Source organism: Salmo trutta, chromosome 20 (assembly GCF_901001165.1).
Source record: "Salmo trutta chromosome 20, fSalTru1.1, whole genome shotgun sequence".
In the NCBI taxonomy this organism is placed as follows: domain Eukaryota; kingdom Metazoa; phylum Chordata; class Actinopteri; order Salmoniformes; family Salmonidae; genus Salmo; species Salmo trutta.
The window spans coordinates 51650824-51675147 of NC_042976.1; the positions used below are offsets into that span (position 1 = coordinate 51650824).

The 24324-nt window shown below is 41.1% G+C and overlaps 1 protein-coding gene across 7 annotated transcripts in view; it reads left to right on the plus strand.

The window, feature by feature from the left end:
* The window catches only part of nalcn (sodium leak channel, non-selective), a 336159-nt gene that overhangs the window by 156589 nt on the left and 155246 nt on the right, over positions 1–24324 (plus strand). For all 7 annotated transcript variants that reach the window (XM_029703654.1, XM_029703656.1, XM_029703658.1 and 4 more), the window contains 2 exons: positions 4389–4520; positions 13741–13908. In XM_029703654.1, the coding sequence (XP_029559514.1) occupies positions 4389–4520; positions 13741–13908 (300 nt within the window). The remainder of the gene's footprint in view (positions 1–4388; positions 4521–13740; positions 13909–24324) is intronic.

Consider the following 24324-nt stretch of genomic DNA (forward strand, 5'->3'; position numbering starts at 1 on the left):
TTTCTCTCACTGTTCAAATAAACCTACCATTAAAATTATAGACTGATCCTTTCTTTGTCAGTGGGCAAACGTACAAAATCAGCAGGGGATCAAGTACTTTTTTCCCCCAGTGTATGGAGAGTGGTACTCCATAATGTGATGTATTGGATTTGCCCCGAACATAACACTTTGTGTTCCGGACAAACAATTAGTTGCCTTGCCAAATGTTTTACAGTATTACTTTAGTGCCTTGTTGCAAACAGAATGCATGATTAGGTTAGTATTGTGGAGTAACTACAATGTTGTTGATCCATCTCCAGTTTTCTCCTATCACAGCCATGAAACCCTGTAACTGTTTTAAAGTCACCATTGGCCTCATGGTGAAATCCCTGTGCAGCTTCCTTTCTCTCCGGCAACTGAGTTAGGAAGGACTCCTGTATCTTTGCAGTGACTGTGTTAATTGATACACCATCCAAACTGTAATTAATAACTTGTATTTGGATATTCAATGTCTGATTTTTGTATTTTTACCCATGTACCAATAGGTGCCCTTCTTTGCTAGGCATCGGAAAACCTCCTTGGTCTTTGTGGTTGAATTTGTGTTTGAAATTCACTTCTTGACTGAGGGACTTTACATATAATTGTATGTGTGAGGTACATAGATGAGGTAGTCACTCAAAAATTATGTTAAACATTATTATTGAGTCCATGCAACTTATTATGTGGTTGTTATGCATATTTTAACCGCTGAATGTATTTAGGCTTGCCATAACAAAGGGGTTGAATACTTATGGACTCAAGACATTTCAGCATTTCATGTTTTATTCATTTGTAAACATTTCAAAAACATAGTTCCACTTTGACATTATGGGGTATTGTGTATATGCCAGTAACCAAATCTACATTTAATCAATTTTAAATTCAGGCTGTAACACAACATACTGTTGGAAAAGGTAAGGGGTGTGAATACTTTCTCAAGGGACTGTATATGTCTCACTTTCTTTTCATCTCTCCATCTATCCATCTTCTACAGACAGCCTTCCATACTTGGTATTTTTCCTCCCACTCACAAGCTGTACAATCTGATACTCCTCTCTGACTGTAGGGAATTCAATTCAGCCTGCACGGTGGTTAAACTGGGCCCACAGACAAATAATATTGTTTTTGTGTTAGAAAAGAACACAAATGTCTTGCATGAATAATATAATATGAAATCAAAACCCCCTGTTTGGTTAGGGCATAGCTTGTACTCGCTACATTTGTTGTAATGATACAGGGACAGATTTTTGTGTGTGCCAATTTTGGTTTTGATTGAATTTGGCAATGCTGCTTGTACTAGACGTTCAATACTGTAGCTGCTCCTGGAAGAAATAAAACAGTGACTTACCTCTCCATTTTCTTTATTATGTCTGAATACATAGTGATTTTGCTGTCCCTCTCTCTCTCTTGCTTCCTCTTTCCCTCTCCCTCTTTCTCTCTCTTCCTCTCCCTCTCTCTCTCTATCTAATGAAATAGTGCTGATTGCTTTTCATCCCCTGAAGTTTAGCTGCCAGCCATGTTTGCCTGTTGCCATTTCCAATAAGAACCACTGTCCTGCAGGCTCAAGCTCATCTCTCTTCCTCCCTCTCTCTCTGCCTCTCTCTCCTCCCTCTTTCATGTCTCTGCCTCTCTCTCTCCTCTCTCTTTTATGTCTCTGAATATCCCCCTTCTCTCTATGTCTACATATCTCTTTTTCTCTCACCCCCATTTCTCTCTTAATTTCTGTCATTCCATCTTGCTATAACTGAGACGAGAGGATATTTAAATCCCCACCAGCCAGCCACATCATTTGTCTTGTTTAATGGTTTGCTCATGAATCATTACCTCAAAATGATAGGAGGTCGTATTTAGCCTTTACAATTAGAATAAATGTATAATTTGGGTTGATCAAATCCTTTTGATTGTATTGGCAATCGTGAAAATCAATGATGTGTTTTTGCATCCATTTATACCATCATACTCTAGCTTAAGGTCTTTCATAAGTAAATGTGTTACTGTGGCATAAAGAAGCAAATTATGTTATTTTGAGTTTTAAATTTAAACTATTTTGTTTCTACAACAGTTTTTTTTAACTCTTAGAGTAGAAGTCTTACTGAAGGTAATTTATTTTATTTGTATCCACTAAGGAGGTAATGGCTGATTTTACTTTCACTCTGAGATTTTCACCATCTGAGAAAATGTCGCTGGAATGTTTTTTTTACGTTTTATGTTTTACGGGCTCCTGAGCAATTCTATTTTATGTTTTTTTTTTTGTTGCTGATCTTAAAACATTTTTGTACATAATGTTTCCAGAATAGTTTCCTATGAATAAAAAGAGCTTCTGGACATCAGACACTCAGAAGAGAAAGAGACGGCGATTAATAGGCCGACGTGCAGGTGCCCTAATGAAACTAAAACGCAGAGTAAATACTCTTCTCCGATGCCGCTGGGGCCCCTCTTGTGGCGGCCCTTCAGTACATCCAGTTCCGCCTGCTCCAGCCTCTGAACGTTTCCAATGTAGCCTTCTCTTCCTTCATGTTGACATGCTGTTTGTGGAGTTCAGTTCCCACCTCCACTGCTGTTGCAGAGCCTCTCTAGTAGCAGGGGCGTCCACGGCTGACTGTGGTGCCTCGGCAGCGGGATGGAGATGAGCTCAGCTGCTGCCAGCCCTGCTGGACGAAGGTCCACTCACTGCCAGGCTCTTTTAGTAGGACCCATTACCTCTCATGTTTGCAGTGTCAAGGAAGTTTTTTTGTAGGATCTGGATGTCTGGTTGCTGTAGGATCTGGTCCAAACCTAGGATATGATGTGCTTGTGTTGTTGAGAATAGTTCCACCACCAAGGAATGCTTGCTGTGTTTCCCTTTGCTGGCCAACCTTGCTAGTGATGCTCTCTCACATCGCCAGGGGGTATATAAAAAATTATTTGGCAGACAGGAAACTCACTTACATTTGGCATGTTTTAAATCTGGATTGTGACACTAGGACAAAGTCCTTAATTACCTAGCATTACATTGTTAGTTGGCAAGGTGGGTCAGGGTTGCTCAGCCCTCATGCCTCCATGTGAAATGGTAATCTGAGCATGAATTACCTAGCATTACATGGGTGACATGTCTGGTGAGTATGCAAGCCATGGAAGAAATGGGACTATTTCATCTTCCAGGAATTGTGTACAGATCCTTGCGACATGGGGCTGTGTATTATCATGCTGAAACGTGATGTAATGGTGTCAAATGAATGGCACGACAATGGACCTCAGGATCTCGTCATGGTATCTCTGTGCATTCAAATTGCCATCAATAAAATATAATTGTGTTCGTTGCCTGTAGCTTATGTCTGCCCATACCATAACCCCACTACCACCATGGGGCACTCTGTTCACAACGTTGACTTCAGCAAACCTGTCGCCCACACGACACCATACATGCTGTCTGACATCTTTCTGGTACAGTTGAAACCAGGATTAATCCGTGAAGAGCACACTTCTCCAGCATGCCATTGGCCATTGAAGGTGAGCATTTGCACACTGAAGTCGGATACGAGACGACGAGCGCCCAGATGAGCTTCCATGAGACAGTTTCTGACAGTTTGTGCAGAAATTCTGTGGAAACCCACAGTTTCATCAGCTGTCCGGATGAAGAAGCCAAATGTGGAGGTCCTGGGCTGGCGTGGTTACATGTGGTCTGCGGTTGTGAGAGCGTTTGGACGTACTGCCAAATTCTCTAAAACAACATTTCTCTTATGGTAGAGAAAGGAACATTCAAATATCATGCAACAGCTCTGGTGGACATTCCTGCAGTCAGCATGCCAATTGCACTCTTCCTCAAAACTTGTGACATCTGTGGCATTGTGTTGTGTGACACAACTGCACATTTTAGAGTAGGCCTTTTATTGTCCCCAGCACAAGGTGCACCTGTGTAATGATCATGCCATTTAATCAGCTTATTGATATGCCACACCTGTTAGGTGGATGGATTATCTTGGCAAAGGATAAATGCTCACCAACTGGGATGTAAACACATTTGTGCACACAATTTTTGAGAAATAAGCTTTTTGTAGCTATGGAACATTTCTGGGATCTTTTGTATTAGCTCATGAAACATGGGACCAACACTTTACATGTTGCATGTATATTTATTTTCAGTGTATATTGTGGCAAGACTCATACGGTTTGTCCAGACAAAAGTGTTTTAGAGCAAAACTGAAAAGACATAAACGTAAGGCTCCGGTCAAAAGAAGTGTACTATATGAGGGATGTGGTGTCATTTAGGTCAGCCCGAGAAACCTCTCATATGTGGACGTGGGTATCTGGATGGGTGTGTTTGTTATAGAATAGATGGCAATATGTCCTTATTCTACATGAATTCTAAATAAATGTCTCTGTTTCCGCAGCAACTGATGCGCTCCTCCATCTTCCACATGTTTATTCTGACTATGGTTGCCGTAGACGTAATCGTTGCCGCTAGCAACTACTACAAGGGCGAGAACCACCAAAGGCACTATGACGAGTTCTACCTGGCTGAGGTAAGGGATCAGAACACACAAACATACTGTACAATACACACACACACACCATACTGTATGTTTTACTATCCTTGTTTGATTCAAAATCCTATTTTCCCTAACCCTAACATTGACTCTTATGATCAGATATTTGTGATCAATGTAATATTGAGTGGTCACAGCAGCGTACCATCACAAATATGTTATTGGAACAGTAGCAACAGAACGTCTACATATGATGCACAAACGCATCTAAATAGCATTGTTTTTTATTCATTTAATTTCATTTAACCTTCATTTAACCATTTAGCTAGTTAAGAACAAATTCTTATTTACAATGACGACCTACCAAAAGGCAAAAGGCCTGGGATAAAAAATAAATATATATATATACACTACCATTCAAAAGTTTGGGGTCACTTAGAAATGTCCTTGTTTTTGAAAGAAAAGCATATTTTTTGTCCATTAAAATAACATAAAATTGATTAGAAATACAGTGTAGAGATTAATGTTGTAAATGACTCTTGTAACTATAAAAGGCAGATTTTTTATGGAATATCAACATAGGCGTACAGAGGCCCATTATCAGCAACCATCACTCCTGTGTTCCAATGGCACGTTGTGTTAGCTAATCCAAGTTTAACATTTTAAAAGGCTAATTGATCATTAGAAAACCCTTTTGCAATTATGTTAGCACAGCTGAAAACTGTTGTCCTGATTAAAGAAGCAATGCAACTGGCCTTCTTTAGACTAGTTGAGTATCTGGAGCATCAGCATTTTGTGGGTTCGATTACAGGCTCAAAATGGCCAGAAACAAAGCACATTCTTCTGAAACTCGTCTGTCTATTCTTGTTCTGAAAAATGAAGGCTATTCCATGCGAGAAATTGCCAAGAAACTGAAGATCTCGTACAACGCTGTGTACTACTCCCTTCACAGAACAGCGCAAACTGTCTCTAACCAGAATAGAAAGAGGAGTGGGAGGTCCCGGTGCACAACTGAGCAAGAGCACAAGTACATTAGAGTGTCTAGTTTGAGAAACAGATGCCTCACAAGTCCTCAACTGGCAGCTTCATTAAATAGTACCCGCAAAACACCAGTCTCAACGTCAACAGTGATGAGGCGACTCCGGGATGCTAGCCTTCTAGAACAAGAACTTAGAGACAACAATACATCAAGCAAAGCAGCCACAACTGTTAGTAAGAGTGTCCATGATTGAGTCTTTGAATGAAGAGATTGAGATAAACCTGTCCACTTTGAGTGTTTGTTGCAGCTCGTTCCAGTTGCTAGCTGCAGCGAACTGAAAAGAGGAGCGACCCAGGGATGTGTGTGCTTAGGGGACCTTTGACAGAATGTGACTGGCAGAATGGGTGTTGTATGTGGAGGATGAGGGCTGCAGTAGAATTCTCAGATAAGGTGGAATGAGGCCTAAGAGGGTTTTATAAATAAGCATCAACCAGTGGGTCTTGCGACGGGTATACAGAGATGACCAGTTTACAGAAGATTATAGAGTGCAGTGATGTGTCCTATGAGGATTATTGCTTTGTTGTAGAGCATTTGACACAAAATCCGGGGAGGGGCCAGCTGAATATTAGACTATCATCTGCATATAAATGCATGAGAGAGCTTCCTATTGCCTGAGCTATGTTGTTGATGTAAATTGAGAAGAGTATGGGGCCTAGTATCGAGCCTTGGGGTATTCCCTTGGTGACAGGCAGTGGCTGAGAAAGTAGAATTTCTAACTTTATACACTGCACTCTTTGAGAGAGGTAGTTAGCAAACCAGGCCAAAGACCCCTCAGAGACACTCCTTAGCCGGCCCACAAGAATGGAATTGTTTACCGTATCAAAAGCTTTGGCCAAGTCCATAAAAATAACAGCACAACATTGCTTAGAATCAAGGGCAATGGTGACATCGTTGAGGACCTTTAAGGTTTCAGTGAGACATCATAACCTGAGCAGAAACCAGATTGCATAGCAGTGAGAATACTATAGACATAAAGAAATTGGCCTATAACAGTCTGAAAAGCATCTAAATAATGTTTTGTACTGATGGAAAATAAAGATCTTCACCTTCATTCCTCAATTTCACCTTTTATTGTGAAAGATAAATGAACTTGATCATCCAAGCATCACACGGAACACATACACAGCCAAACTCATTTCATAAACCAGTCTAAATAACAGGTTGCGCTGACAGAAAACGAATCATAAGTTACAGTTGAAGTTGGAAGTTTACATACACCTTAGCCAAATACATTTAAATTTAGTTTTTCACAATTCCTGACATTTAATCCTAGTAAAAATTCCCTGTCTTAGGTCAGTTAGGATCACCACTTTATTTTAAGAATGTGAAATGTCAGAATAATAGTAGAGAGAATTATTTATTTCAGCTTTTATTTCTTTCATTACATTCCCAGTGGGTCAGAAGTTTACATACACTCAATTCATATTTGGTAGCATTGCCTTTAAATTGTTTAACTTGGGTCAAACGTTTCGGGTAGCCTTCTACAAGCTTCCCACAATAAGTAGGGTGAATTTTGGCCCATTCCTCCTGACAGACCTGGTGTAACTGAGTCAGGTTTGTAGGCCTCCTTGCTCGCACACACTTTTTCAGTTCTGCCCACATATTTTCTATGGGATTGAGGTCAGGGCTTTGTGATGGCCACTCCAATACTTTGACTTTGTTGTCCTTAACCTGTTGAGGATCTTATCCCGATCTTATCCCGGTATTGGGATTCATTGTCATGTGACCATGGCGGGGAATTCAAAACTGCAAGAGTAATCATTTCAAAAAATCAAATAATCAACTATTTTCCTCCATTTGAAAGATATATCTCCTAAATCTAACCACGCTGTCCGATTTTCAGAGGCCATTTTTGCCACATCTTTGAAAGTATGCTTGGGGTCATTGTCCATTTGGAAGACCCATTTGCGACCAAGCTTTAACTTTCTGACTGATGTCTTGAGATGTTGCTTCAATATATCCACACCATTTCTCTGCCTCATGTTGCCATCTATTTTGTGAAGTGCACCAGTCTCTCCTGCAGCAAAGCATCCCCCCCAACATGATGCTGCCACCTCCCGTGCTCCACAGTTGGGATGGTGTTCTTCGGCTTGCAAGCCTCCCCCTTTTTCCTCCAAACATAACGATGGTCATTATGGCCAAACTATTTTTGTTTCATCAGACCAGAGGACCTTTCTCCAAAAAGTAAGATCTTTGTCCCCATGTGCAGTTGCAAACCGTAGTCTGGCTTTTTTGGGGGTGCTTTGCTGCAGGAAGGACTGGTGCACTTCACAAAATAGATGGCATCATGAGGCAGGGAAATCATGTGGATATATTGAAGCAACATCTCAAGACATCAGTCAGGAAGTTAAAGCTTGGTTGCAAATTAGTCATCCAAATGGACAATGACCCCAAGTATACTTCCAAAGTTGTGGTAAAAATTGCTTAAGGACAACAAAGACCAGGTATTGTAGTGGCCATCACAAAGCCCTGACCTCAATCCCATAGAAAATGTGTGGGCAGTCCTGAAAAAGCCTAACTGACCTAAGACAGGGATTTTTTACTACGATTAAATTTCAGGAATTGTGAAAAACGGAGTTTAAATGTATTTGGCTTAGGTGTATGTAAATTACCGACTTCAACTGTATAGTTAGTCATACTTGTTTATACAAATTTAAGCACGTTTTGGAATGAGAGCTATAGCTGGCACACATAACATTCAGCCCGTCGATGGCACTCGAGCATAAACCTAGATAAATCCTGTCTAGCTCCATAGTTCGCGATAACCCATTATATCTACAACCTCTTCCCACTCAGGCCACTGCCTCTGTATACAATTTAGCTGATTTCATGGATACACCATTCAATCAGATCACCCACACAAACTACCTCACTTTGTTGCTCACATGACTTGATCCACTCTGCTCTCACTCTCCTCCACTCCTCTCTGCTCTCACTCTCCTCCACTCCGACCAGGCTAAAAGCTAAATACTCACCACATTTGATGATTCCGAAATATCTTCCTCGCTTAGCGATGAGGCAGGCATCTGGCTACATGTCCAGTGGTGGTAATACGTTGACATGATGATAAATTGTAGCCACCGCTGTAGCCTAATTTTTCCAGGGGGAAAAAAATGTAATTCATTAAAAAAATGTACAAAAGTATTAAAGATGCCTGCCAGTGTTTCCCTTAGCCATTGTCTGCATTTGTAATAAACAGTTCATTTTGAAAGTTTTCAGACCCTTCACTTTTTCCACATTTTCTTACGTTATAGCCTTATTCTAAAATGAATTAAATAAACCATTTTCCTCAAACTACACACAATACCCCATAATGACAAAGTGAAAATCGATTTTTTTAAATGTTTGCAAATGTAATAAAAATAAAATACAGATACCTTATTTACGTAAGTATTCTGACCCTTTGCTATTAGACTCGGAATTGAGCTCAGGTCCATCCTGTTTCCATTGATCATCCTTGAGATGTTTCTACAACTTAATTGGAGTCTACCTGTGGTATATTCAATTGATTGGACATAATTTGGAAAGGCAGACACCTGCCTATATAAGGTCCCATAGTTGACAGGGCACGTAAGAGCAAAAACAAAGACATGAAGTCGAAGGAAATGTCTGTAGAGCTTCCATACAGAATTGTGTTGAGGCACAGATCTGGGGAAGGGTACCAAAACATTTCTGCAGCATTGAAGGTCCCGAAGAACACAGTAGCCTCCGTCATTCTTAAATGGAAGAATATTTGGAATCACCAAAACTCTTCCTAGAGCTGGCCGACCGGCCATACTGAGCAATCAGGGGAGAAGGACCTGGGTCAGGGAGGTGACCAAGAACTCAATGGTCACTCTGACAGACCTCCAGAGTTCCTCTGTGGAGATGGGTGAACCTTCCAGGAGGACAAGCATCTCTGCCACACTCTACCAATCAGACCTTTATGGTAGAGTGGCCAGACGGAAGCCACTCCTTAGTAAAAGGCACATGACAGCCAGCTTGGAGTTTGCCAAAAGGCACCTAAAGGACTCTCAGACTATGAGAAACAACATTCTCTGATCTGATGAAACCAAGATTGAACTCTTCGGCCTGCATGCCAAGTGTCATGTCTGGTGGAAACCTGTCACCATCCCTACTGTGACTGGGACTGGGAGACTCATCAGGATCAAGGGAAAGATGAACTGAGCAAAGTACAGAGATCCTTGTTGAAAACCTGCTCCAGAGCGCTGCGGACCTCAGGCTGGGGTAAAGGTTCACCTTCCAACAAGACAACAACCCTAAGCACAAAGCCAAAACAATGCAGGAATGGCTTGGGGACAAGAATCTGCTGTCCTTGAGTGGCCCAGCCAGAGCCCGACTTGTACCCGATCGAACATCTCTGGAGAGACCTGAAAATAGCTGTGCAACAATGCTCCCCATCCAACTTGACAGAGTTTGAGAGGATCTGCAGAAAAGAATGCGAGAAACTCTCCAAATATAGGTGTGCCAAGCTTGTAGCGTCATACCCAAGAAGACTCAAGGCTGTATTCGCTGCCAAATGTGCTTCAACATAGTACTGAGTGAAGGGTCTGAATACTAAAAACGTTTTGCGTTGTCATTATGGTGTATTGTGTGTAGATTACTGAGGGGGGGGGGGGGGGGTACGTTTTAATCCATTTTAGAATTAGACTGTAACGTAACAAAATCTGGAAAAAGTCAAGGGGTCTGAATATTTTCTGATTCTACTGTATGCTCATACTGTGCCCCGCTCTCACTTTGTTTGTTCGCCACTATTTTAGCATATACACCGGACTTAGCACCTCAGGTTTCACGCCCTGTCTCAAACGCTCAGCCCCTCAGACAGGCTAATACCAAAGCCTCGTTCAGATATTATAAAAGTAATATATATGATACCAATAATACTATACATACTCGCTGCTCCTACTATTGGCAGAAAAGATAAGAGTTTCAGTGGTTAAAAATGACTGTTTTATAAAGCCTCATATGAAGCAGACAACGCTGTCTTGATACAGTCAGGGGTGCAGAGAATAGTGGCAAAATGCGACAATCAAATTCTAGAACAGTGGTATAGATTTCTGGTACTACGTGCAAAAAGAACTCGCCCTGTAAGGTCCGCTATTAATATTTTGAACGTACGCTTCAAAAGGTTATTGGCCATGTACTCTTATAATCTCCACCCGGCACAGCCAGAAGAGGATTAGCCACCCCTCAGTGCCTGGTTCCTCTCTAGGTTTCTTCCTATGTTCCTCCCTTTCTACAGAGTTTTCCCTAGCTACAGTGCTTCTACATCTGCATTGCTTGCACTTTGGGGTTTTAGGCTGGGTTTCTGTAAGCACTTTGACAACTGCTGATGTAAAAAGGGCTTTATTAATACGTTTGATTGATTGATTGAGGACTGGGCTTCATATTCACTACCACACAAACATAAAATGAAAAACGTACCTCCGATTGAATCACACTCAAACCTGGGAGTAAAATCTATGATTTTGTAGTTATTTTCAGTACAATTATAATATTGGTGCTACTATCGGATTGTAAACGGAAACAGTTATTTTGCACTCGCCATCATGGAGTGTTTTTACACACACGCGCGAACACACACACACACACACACACACACACAGACACAGACCCGCTCTCAATCTGCCCGGCTCTGTCGATGCCATCAGTATGCAGGTGGCAGAGCGTGAACAATGAAGGAGAGGCGTGTCTCCCTCTATACCTCCCTCCCGGCCCACTCTCTCACACAGCTGAATGGGAAAGATAAGAGATGGGAGAAACCACACACAAGATTCTCTCCCTTCGCTCCCTCTCTTTTTATCATCCATCCATTGATCACAGTTTTTCCACTCAGTCAGGGCTAGGTGAAGGGAAAAATATAGGAAATACTTGTTTTGGTTTTCTAGCTAAATGCAGGTTTTGGTTTTCCAGCTATTTCCCCCTTCCGGCCACTCCCTTTTCTTCCCTATGGAATGAATGCAATCACGTTATTTCTTGTTCTCCTTTCCATCTATTTATTTTTTATTTTCTCTCCTTTCTTCTCATTACCTCACAAGCGTATTGTCCCCCACCATGAAATCGGGAAGGAGACTGTTGATCTGTCGTAAATTAGTCACATGCGATATCTCAGACAGCACTGACCCAATTTTGACAAAACTTGGGTGAATGATGCATCTTGCCATAGAGATCCGGCATTTACATAATTACACTGATTGGCCAGATGGGGACGCTATGACAAGAGATTGAAAATGCAGACTTTGAAAGGTCATGCCCCTCAACCCGTTTGACGTAAAGTCATGAAATTTGGTACATAGGTCCCTGTCCTCATAAGGAACTAATTTGCCTCAGGGACCCATTAGGTCCGCCATGATGGATTTTCCACCATTATGGAAAAGAAAAAAAATCTTCTTGCACCAAATGACTTATCTGCATGGAACTTGATATTTGGTATCTATGGACAAAGGTCTCTTATCGCAATATTTTTCAGATTAGTACCTAAAACAACAATATTGACCAATAAACATTCACGTGGGTGTGATCTGGCACATAAATGCATATAAATCAGTCAAGGATATTCGTATTGTAACAAAACACTGTCAAGACTCAACAAATAAATGCAAGAGCATTCATATCAACCACACGGTGGCTCTAACGATTCAGATGAAATTTGTCTCACGTGCTCAGGGATATGAGTCTAGCTAACCCACACGATATCTCAGACCTCTGGCCCAATTTTGACTAAACTTGGGTAAATGATGTGTCTTGCCATATGACCAAGAAGGCCAATACTCATTTTGAAGTCGCAGGCAGGACTACCTCATCACATGACCATGAGTAACCATAACTGACTCATGTCCACTACACTTTCAAATGTACATTTTCACATTTTAATGTCGACTAGGGCTGTCAAATGATTCCAAAATGTAATTGACTTTATCGCAGGATTTGCTGTGATTAATCACTATTAATTGCAAATTCATAATTTGCTCAAATTGAGCGGTAATTTAAGATTTTTTATACAAAAAGCATTACAGCAATATTGACGTCTTCATATTTTCTAAAGTAACGGTTAGGAAAATGAGGTAAAACACACTTTCTTTAACCTCAAAGTCAATTCGTTTTGACATAGCATTGTTTTTAGCTGTATAGATTATGTATTTTGGATGTTTTCAGTGTATTTTGAACGCTTTCAGACAATGCAATAAAAAATGTGTACAAAAATTGCAAAAAGTTAACTTTAGTTAATGTTTACTTGTTGAACCCTAGCTTCTCTGTTCTTTTCACTGGGGTTCTTCAAGCGGTCACTGACCAACGTATGAAGAAGAGAAGCGTGCAACTGCAGCAGTAACACTCCGAGTGTATTGTTCAGATATACAACATTTTAAATATGTACGCACTTGAATTATTATACTCAGGTAGGCTGTTACCTTTTTATAGAGTTCATTATAGAATTAGTCATTTTACCACTAGCTTTTCACATGTGAGGAGAATAACACAATTTCACCACCTCATGTGAACTTGCAATTCCACATGTGAAAGTTTGCCTAGCGGGTAAGAGTGTTGGGTCTGTAACCAAAATGTCGCTGGTTCGAATCCCAAGGCGACTAGGTGAAAAATCTGCCGGTGTGCCCTTGAGTAAGGCACTTAACCATAATTGCTCCAGTAAGTCGCTCTGGATAAGAGTGTCTGCTAATTGACTAACATGTAAATGTGGAATTTTCTTATGCAAACTGCAAATTCGTTTTTCACGTATGATTGTTCATAACATAGTGAAAGTGATATTTTCACAGGCTGATTTTTTTTTTTCATTGATTTTCACGTGATTGATTTTGACATGTGAACTTGCAATTCCACATGTGAACGTGATATTTTCACGAGAAACTACCATTCACATGTGAGATGAAAACATGTTTTTTTTTCTCACGTGTAAAAATGTGGTGTTAATGTGAAATTTTATGCATGTGAAAATATGGTTTCACATGAAGTTTAAGCTCGACATGTGAAAACGACTATTTCACATGTGAAACTGCAAATTTGGCATGTTTTTGTTTTTAAGGGATGTGATGAATAACCTTGACTGACACCTGAAGACTTGAGTTGGCGCCTCAAGCCTAGTCATTATCTCAGCTGGCTAACACAGTCTTGTGATGGGCAGGAGACCTGGGTTTGAACCCCGGTGGGTCACATTAATAAAATACCAACTGTGACCTGGGATCTCTGTCTATCTGTTCGTAGGTTGCCTTTACAGTGCTGTTTGACCTGGAGGCTATGCTTAAGGTCTGGTGCCTGGGCTTCACGGGCTACATCATCTCCTCTCTGCACAAGTTTGAGTTGCTGCTGGTGGTGGGGACCACCCTGCACATCTACCCTGACCTCTACCACTCCCAGTTCACCTACTTCCAGGTAATGAATACACACACATTCACATTCACACACACTGCATGCGTGCACACACACATGCAAGCACATACACACAATCACACACACGATTATGACTGATTGATTAATAGGCCTGCTTTGCTCATAAAAATGACTAGTGACGCCACTTCTTATTTATTTTCTGTGACCACGCTAGTGATGTGTGGGTTGACTCATAACTCGCAGTCCCTGCAGTTATACCTGCGGGGCGAATGGGTTTAGGGTCATTAAATATTGTGTGGCTGAAGGGCAGGTTGAATAAAGAGAAACGATACTTTACAAAATCCATAAATGTATAACTATTGTGCAATTTCTATAGTCTACATTGAGGTTTTTCTTTCATTATTTTAGGCTATTTGGTATTAGTGCATAAGTCTAAACTTTAGGGTTTAACTGTACGTGTGCCAAATTGCCTACACAGCCAATCGCCAAACGGGAAGAAAAAATGTACGTCAATCCATGGGGGCAAAAGGACATTGGCCAAGTTGAATTCAATAAGACAAAAGCAACAAAAGTTCAGTTGAAAATAAAGATAAGGGAGGGCCAGAAAAGTAATATTTGGTGAAGTGGTAAAAGAGGATGAGAGCAGTGCCGGTTATGTTATGAGTGATGATTGTGAGGCCCTATACAAATTCCACGGTCACAAGACGGGACTTCAAATAGGCCTATGGTATGTCAAGGGAACTGTTGTTTAGATGGGTTAAATGGAAACTGAAATCTGGACGACTAATCAGAATAACCTACAGTTTTTTTGGCAAAATCCAAAGTCCTCTGATAGTACTAGTCCCGTGTGAATCGACATCCCTGTGTTTTGAGAAAAATGTCTGAGTTTTATAGCTGTTGCTCACGGTATGAGCAAGAAAAAATAACTGGGGTATTCTGGGGTAATAAATACATAACCAATGTTCTCTAGTAATATGGGTCCCGTGCGAATAGGGCTATAGCCTTAATAATAACTCCTGTAGAATTAAGCATTTCTTGCAGAAAAATTATACACCAAATTTAGACAAAATTTGGAAATATGATTTCTTTCTTTTTGCATCTTGAGAGAACGCAATGCTCAGTTAGATACGATCTGTACAGGTGCTGTCTTCATCATAAAAGCATCATAAAAGCTGATCGTTTTTCAACCACATAAAAATGCATCAAAGCCAAACTGAAATGTTATCAGAAACACGTTGGGTTGTTTTCAAAGCTTTTTCCTTACAACTGATCAAACTGATGTCATTTGGATATTTTGCACAGAAAATGTTTGCCTTTTTTTTTTGCTTTATTGTATTTTCTCCCCAGTCCCTAAACATATTTTATCTGCGAAAGATGACACAGAGAACTTTACAGATGTTAACTAGATTGAAGCATTCTATTGATCTATTACATTATTCTGTTGAGCAAGGGTTTATTTAGTCTTCTAGGGCAACATATAATGACAGAAGAGAAGCTGCATAAATCTAATTATAGACAAGTTGACTAACAAATAGCCTACCAAAATGTTAGACATTATAAGCATAAACATATCTAAATCAGGCAAAACAAAATACTGCACCCCCTGTGAAAAAATCGTTCTGCAGTCTTTGACTGTAGCCTATAGCGCATCTTCTGTATTTGCGGGTTGTGGTTGGGTGCGGGCGTCAGCTTTTCACTTTATCACATATAGTCGGTCGGTTGTGAATGGGTTATTAGCAATTGCAGGTGGGTGTGGCTGAACAAACAGCTGAACCACGCACCACTAGACCATGCATTGATTAACATAATTACATGTTCATTCAATCACTGATCCAAGCATTATAATTAACAAATTCTGACAAATGTTAATGCTATCAAATTGTATATGATGAGTTGAATGCTTTGACTGATGTTGTATTAGTCAGGACTAACATACAGGATTTGTTCGTCCCTATGCCACTAGATTTATAAACATAGATTTCCATTATTTGGTGAAAGGCCTATCGTTCACATGAACCCATGATTAAACTGGCCCTACTTTTTTTGTTGTCACTGTGGTGTGTGTGAGTGAGAGACTATGTGCATGCAGTCAGAGGAGACGAGGCAGAGAACAGCAAGCAGGCAGCACCTGCTGCCGTTTCCCAGGCCTAATCGTTCACTAAATGTGGGTAATAATGTGTGCTGGCAGTTGCCTTGGTGGCTTCTGGGTGGCCTGTGTGTGTGTCTGTGTTTTTGCAACTGTGGATACGTACGTGTGTGTATACGTATGCTTGTCTGTGTATGTATGTGTGTCTGCATGTATGTTTGTGTGTGCGTGCATTCATGTGTGTGTGTGTGTGCATGCATGCTTGTGTGTGAGTGCGTTCATGCCTGTGTGCGTGTTTGTACGTGTGTGTGTGTTTTGGTAGCATCTGTTGAGAGAAGCAGGCAGCATCAGGTCGGCTCATGTTGACAAGCCTCATTAAGAACAAGAAGCTGTGAGGGAGTCATTCTGCCATACTCACAACAGGAGAGACTAGAGAGTCACTGTATGATTCTAACATCAAGGTGACCGGTTTAAGTCCCACAAGGTGCTGGTCACTCCAATGTTATAGGTTCAAGTCCAATAAGGTGCTGGCAACACCAATATTGTAGGTTAAAGTTCCACAAGGTGCTGGAAAAACCACAGCTGTATGTTCAAGGTCCAACAGGCTGGCAACACCAATGTTGTATGTTCAAGTCCCACAATGTGCTGGAAACACCAATGTTCAAGTCATATAAGGCTCTGGCAACATCAAGGTTGTATGTTCAAGTCCCATAAGTTGCTGGCAACACCAATGTTGTAGGTTCAAGTCCCACAAGGTGCTGGAAACACCAAAGTTGTAGGTTAAAAGCTGAAGGTGCTGGAAACACCAAGGTTGTAGGTTCAAGTCCCATAAGGTGCTGGGAACAGCAATGTTGTAGGTTCAAGTCCCATAAGGTGCTGGAAACACCAAGGTTGTAGGTTCAAGTCCCATAAGGTGCTGGAAACACCAAGGTTGTAGGGTCAAGTCCCAAAGGGCTGGCAATTTTATGGGCTCAAATCTCACATTATATACTCAGTATTTTTGTAGTGTTTGCAACATAAATGTAATAGGTTCATGTCCCGTTAAGACAACACATTATCAATACTATGGGTTCATTGTCCCTTTCGATAACAGCGTCTGCTAAATTAGACTGTATTGTATTATGAAAGTCCATAGAGAGGTCCATTGCTTTGGAGGCCAAAAGGTATTTTAGCAAACTCTTTATTGAAGAAGAGAATGCATTTTACCCAGACGCCTATATGAAGATTTAGGAAAAAGCTGCAGGCTTACCAAATCAAATTGATATGGGACAAACAGGTTTTTTCTTTCAGGATCTTCTAGAATCCTCTGTTTGAGGAATTAGCCAAAAGAGAGAGGCATTTTTTCAGTATATTCCTTATTTTTTTTACAATGGGGCATTTCACTTTGAAAGGTCAGACAGCTGATTGTCATCCGGTCTCGTCAAAATGTCACATGCCTTGGACATACACAAACACACACACGCACACTGTTTAATCACAGGAATGGTTACGCCTCCTCCAGTATTTCCCCTAAGTGCTGGCCATCTGCTAAACAGCTGTTAACAGCCAGCTACTTTTTCCATTTCAAAACTTTTCAATTAGAAATGTAAATTTGTTTGTCAGAAAAGTCAGTTGAGCCCCTCTCCAGCAAGAATGAAGGACATGCATCTTCTAGCGATCTATTGATAGGACATGTGCTTGTCAGTCACAAAGCAAGCGATAAGAAACACTTCTGGTTTGACAGTCTGCTGTCTGTCCCACCTCCCGCTACCTGTGTGATTTGTATGCCATCACGACTGGTCTATCGACGTCACCACACGCGGAGGCTGAAACAGACTTTCCTCCGCCGCGACGTCCCTCTAAGGCCCTTCTGCTAGCTTGCTATCCCCGGCCTGCTAGCTGTCTGAATCGCCGTGTCTCCAGCCAGCCCAACCACTCACTGGACCCCTATGATCACTCGGCTACGCATGCCTCTCCCTAATATCAATATTTTATTTTATTTATTTCACCTTTATTTAACCAGGTAGGCAAGTTGAGAACAAGTTCTCATTTACAATAGCGACCTGGCCAAGATAAAGCAAAGCAGTTCGACAACATACAACAACACAGAGTTACACATGGAGTAAAACAAACATACAGTCAATAATACAGTAGAAAATAAGTCTATATACAATGTGAGCAAATGAGGTGAGATAAGGGAGGTAAAGGCAAAAAGGCCATGGTGGCAAAGTAAATACAATATAGCAAGTAAAAAACTGGAATGGTAGATTTGTAGTAGAAGAAAGTGCAAAGTAGAAATAATGGGGTGCAAAGGAGCAAAATAAATAAATACAGTAGGGGAAGTGGTAGTTGTTTGGGCTAAATTATAGATGGGCTATGCACAGGTGCAGGGATCTGTGAGCTGCTCTGACAGCTGGTGCTTAAAGCTAGTGAGGGAGATAAGTGTTTCCAGTTTCAGAGATTTTTGTAGTTCGTTCCAGTCATTGGCAGCCGAGAACTGGAAGGAGAGACGGCCAAAGGAGGAATTGGCTTTGGCGGTGACCAGAGAGATATACCTGCTGGAGCGCGTGCTACAGGTGGGTGCTGCTATGGTGACCAGTGAGCGGAGAAAAGGGGGGACTTTACCTAGCAGGGTCTTGTAGATGACCTGGAGCCAGTGGGTTTGGCGACGAGTATGAAGCGAGGGCCAGCCAACGAGAGCGTACAGGTCGCAGTGGTGGGTAGTATATGGGGCTTTGGTGACAAAACGGATGGCACTGTGATAGACTGCATCCAGTTTATTGAGTAGGGTGTTGGAGGCTATTTTGTAAATGACATCGCCAAAGTCGAGGATCGGTAGGATGGTCAGTTTTACGAGGGTATGTTTGACAGCATGAGTGAAGGATGCTTTGTTGCGAAATAGGAAGCCAATTCTAGATTTAACTTTGCACTGGAGATGTTTGATGTGAGTCTGGAAGAAGAGTTTACAGTCTAACCAGACACCTAGGTATTTGTAGTTGTCCACATATTCTAAGTCAGAGCCGTCCAGAGTAGTGATGCTGGACAGGCGGGCAGGTGCAGGCAGCGATCGGTTGAAGAGCATGCATTTAGTTTTACATGTATTTAAGAGCAGTTGGAGGCCACAGAAGGAGAGTTGTATGGCATTGAAGCTCATCTGTAGGCTTGTTAAAACCTCTCTAGGGTAGGTGGGACGAAATCGTCCCGCACTATTCAACAGCCAGTGACACATCAGAGCGCCAAATTTAAAACCACAAAATGTCATAATTCAACGTTCTCAAACATAGGACTATTTTACACCATTTGAAAGATAAGACTCTCGTTAATCTAACCACACTGTCCGATTTCAAAAAGGCTTTACAGCGAAAGCATAACGTTAGATTATGTTAGGAGAGTACATAGTCAGAAATAACCACACAGCCATTTGTCAAGCAAGCATATATGTCACAAAAACCAAAAACACAGCTAAATGCAGCACTAACCTTTGATGATCTTCATCAGATGACACTCCTAGGACATTATGTTATACAATACATGCATGTTTTGTTCAATCAAGTTCATATTTATATCAAAAAACAGCTTTTTACATTAGCATGTGATGTTCAGAACTAGCAACTAGCATACACACCACAAACTTCCGGTGAATTTACTTAATTACTCACGATTAACGTTCACAAAATACAAAACAATTATTTTAAGAATTCTAGATACAGAACTCCTTTATGCAATCGCGGTGTCAGATTTTAAAATAGCTTTTCGGCGAAAGCACATTTTGCAATATTCTGAGTAGATAGCCCGGCCATCACGGCTAGCTAATTTGACACCCACCAAGTTTGGCCCTCACCAAACTCAGATTTACTATAAGAAAAATTGGATTACCTTTACTGTTCTTCGTCAGAATGCACTCCCAGGACTTCTACTTCAACAACAAATGTTGTTTTGGTTCGAAATAATCCATAGTTATATTGAAATAGCGGCGTTTTGTTCGTGCGTACAGGTCACAAGCCGAAGGGTGACGCGCGAGCGCATTTCGTGACAAAAAAATTCAAAATATTCCATTACCGTACTTCGAAGCATGTCAAATGCTGTTTAAAATCAATTTTTATGCGATTTTTCTCATGAAATAGCGATAATATTCCAACCGGGCGACGTTGTATTCGTTCAAAGACTGAAAGAACAAAATGGAGAATTCACATAAACGCGCATCTTCAGTGTCACTCTGCTGCTGTACTTAGCCCAGAGACTGCAGACATCTCATTACACTTTCTGGCGCCTTCTGAGAGCCAATGGAAGCCTTAGAAAATGTCACGTTACAGCACAGATGCTGTATTTTTGATAGAGAGGCTACAGAAGGACAATAAATTGTCAGACAGGGCACTTCCTGTATGGAATCTTCTCTGGTTTTGGCCTGCCATATGAGTTCTGTTATACTCACAGACACCATTCAAACACTTTTAGAAACTTTAGAGTGTTTTCTATCCAAATATACTAATTATATGCATATTCTAGTTTCTGGGCAGGAGTAGTAACCAGATTAAATGGGGTACGTTTTTTATCCGGCCGTGCAAATACTGCCCCCTAGCCCCAACAGGTTAACACAGTGTCCAAAGAAGGGCCAGAAGTATACAGAGTGGTGTCGTCTGCATAGAGGTGGATCAGAGACTCACCAGCAGCAAGAGCGACGTCATTGATGTATACAGAGAAAAGAGGGCCCATGAATTGAACCCTGTGGCACCCCTATAGAGACTACCAGAGGCCCGGACAACAGGCCCTCCGATTTGACACACTGAACTCTATCAAAGAAGTAGTTGGTGAACCAGGCGAGGCAATCATTTGAGAAACCAAGGCTATTGAGTCTGCCGATGAGGATGTGGTGATTGACAGAGTCGAAAGCTTTGGCCAGGTCAATGAATACGGCAGCACAGTATTGTTTCTTATCGATGGCGGTTACGATATCGTTTAGGACCTTGAGCGTGGCTGAGGTGCACCCACGACCAGCTCTGAAACCACATTGCATAGCAGAGAAGATGCGGTGGGATTCGAAATGGTCGGTAATCTGTTTGTTGACTTGGCTTTCGAAGACCTTAGAAAGGCAGGGTAGGATAGATATAGGTCTGTAGCAGTTTGGGTCAAGAGTGTCCCCTCCTTTGAAAATGGGGATGACAGCAACTGCTTTCCAATCTTTGGGAATCTCAGACGACATGAGAGGTTGAACAGGCTAGTAATAGGGGTTGCAACAATTTAGGCAGATAATTTTAGAAAGAAATGGTCCAGATTGTCTAGCCCGGCTGATTTGTAGGTGTCCAGATTTTGCAGCTCTTTCAGAACATCAGCTGACTGGATTTGGGAGAAGGAGAAATGGGGAAGGCTTGGGCGAGTAGCTGTGGGGGGTGCAGTGCTGTTGACTGCGGTAGAGGTAGCCAGGTGGAAAGCATGGCCAGCCGTAGAAAAATGCTTATTGAAATTCTCAATTATAGTGGGTTTATCGGTGGTGATAGAGTTTCCTATCCTCGGTGCAGTGGGCAGCTGGGACTTAGAATATGTGGACAACTACAAATACCTAGGTGTCTGGTTAGACTGTAAACTCTCCTTCCAGACTCACATTAAGCATCTCCAATCCAAAATTAAATCTAGAATCGGCTTCCTATTTCGCAACAAAGCATCCTTCACTCATGCTGCCAAACATACCCTCGTAAAACTGACCATCCTACTGATCCTTGACTTTGGCGATGTCATTTACAAAATAGCCCCGAACACTCTACTCAACAAATTGGATGCAGTCTATCACAGTGCCATCCGTTTTGTCACCAAAGCCCCATATACTACCCACCACTGCGACATGTACGCTCTCGTTGGCTGGCCCTCGCTTCATACTCGTCGCCAAACCCACTGGCTCCAGGTCATCTATAAGTCTCTACTAGGTAAAGCCCCGCCTTATCTCAGCTCACTGGTCACCATAGCAGCACCCACCTGTAGCACGCGCTCCAGCATGTGCAAAAATCACTGAAGCTGGAGACTCATATCTCCCTCACTAGCTTTAAGCACCAGCTGTCAGAGCAGCTCACATATCACTGCACCTGTACATAGCCCATCTGTAAATAGCCCATCCAACTACCCATCCCCATACTGTATTTATTTATTTATCTTGCTCCTTTTGCACCCCAGTATCTCTACTTGCACATTCATCTTCTGCACATCTACCAGTGTTTAATTGCTATATTGTAATTACTTCGCCACCATGGCCTATTTATTGCCTTACCTCCCTTATCCTACGTCATTTGCACACACTGTATATAGACTTTTTCTACTGTATTATTGACTGTATGTTTGTTTATTCCAGGTGTAACTCTGTGTTGTTGCATGTGTCGAACTGCTTTGCTTTATCTTGGCCAGGTCGCAGTTGTAAATGAGAACTTGTTCTCAACTAGCCTACCTGGTTAAATAAAGGTGAAATAAAAAAATAAAGATTTGTGTGCGCTGTGGTTGGTTGCAGTTGAATTTCTTTACACAGAGAGCATAATGCTCCTTCATCTCTGTGAGAGAATCTACACATTCCATGTAATGTAAGGGGTAACGTTGAGTTGAAATCCACTTAGCCTCATTATTGTTTTCTGACACATTAATTTATTTTCTTCCACGCGTTTCCTATAGCCAGCCACAGAGTGGTGGTGCATAGGCTATTTACTGTGCTTTGATTGACGATCAGTGTTGACCAATTTATAGAAGGTGTCGAACTGATTGAATAAAGTCGATAACCTATATCCTTTTACCATTCATAAATCATACAACGTAGTTATATGTTCATAGTATCGCACTGAGAGAAGTAAACCAAAGATCTTGTTTGGATTCTTCTATGATTTGAAGCCCATGTCAGGACTTCCCAGACAGTGACTCTAAAGTAAGTGACTGGTCAGTGTACTGTAACCTACCAAATCACATCGGTAAGTGAGACACTCATTTGGCTCCCTAATTTGCATACTGTTAGGCTTTTTAGCGATTATCTGCAGATAAATTATAAAAGTCGATGGAGATGGTGAGTCCTCCCTGCAGGAACAATAGGTACTAGAGATAGAGCCTCATTCTGGTCCAAATATTAAGGATAATTTTACCTAAACTTCTGTAAAGTCAGAAAGATATAGTACTTAAGACTAGGCTTTTTAGTTCTTCAATTTGACCTTTAATTTTTTTTTCAAGATAAAAACTTAATTTTTGTTTTACTAAAATACATAATTTGAAAAACAAACATTGTTGTAATTCATATGTTGTAGTAAAACTCTAAATGCAACTTTAATTTCAAGAGAAGGTGTAAAAGGTAAAATTTTCTCCAAAAAGAGTAATGATCATATAGGCCTAGACAATATCCAAAATAACTAACAATACACTGAATTCATAACTCAAATAAGTCATTTAAATTGTAAAGTATTTCTTCACAATACCACAACAAATCATAATGTTTCTTGCATGTATATAATGTCTCTTGACTTACATGAGCAAAACATACAAAGAGTTAAGATAAAAATCTGCCTAAATATTTTCATGGTGGAACATTTTTACACAAAGAAAGGGAGGAGGGGAAAATACAAAAAAGAAGAGAAGGAAAAGGATGGCATGTCCAGAGTCAGTAATGACCTCTGAAAAAGATGTCACCCTTCTCTGCCATCGCCATCTTACGAGTTCTAACACGTTTTTGCTATGTAATTACTTGTTTTGTGTTTATCTAAAAAAAGGTGTATACAGAACATTCATACTATTATCACATACAATGGCAAGAAAAAGTATGTGAACCCTTTGGAAATACCTGGATTTCTGCATAAATTGGTCATAAAATTTGGTCTGTACTTCATCTAGGTCACAACAATAGACAAACACAGTCTGCTTAAACTAATAACACACAAACAAGTATCAATTATCAATAAATGTCTTTATTGAACACACTGTGTAAACATTCACAGTGCAGGGTGGAACAAGTATGTGAACCCCTGGATTTAATAGCTGGTTGACCCTCCTTTGGCAGCAATAACCTCAACCAAACATTTTCTGTAGTTGTGGATCAGACCTGCACAACGGTCAAGAGGAATTTTGGACCACTCCTCTTGACAAAACTGTTTCAGTTCAGCAATATTCTTGGGATGTCTGGTGTGAACTGCTCTATTGAGGTCATGCCACAGCATCTCAATCTGGTTGAGGTCAGGACTCTGACTGGGCCACTCCAGAAGGCGTATTTTCTTCTGTTGAAGCCATTCTGTTGTTGATTTACTTTGTTTTGGGTCGTTGTCCTGTTGCATCACCCAACTTCTGTTGAGCTTCAATTGGCGGACAGATAGCCTAACATTCTCCTGCAAAATGTCTTGATAAACTTCGGAATTCATTTTTTCCATTGATGATAGCAAGCTGTC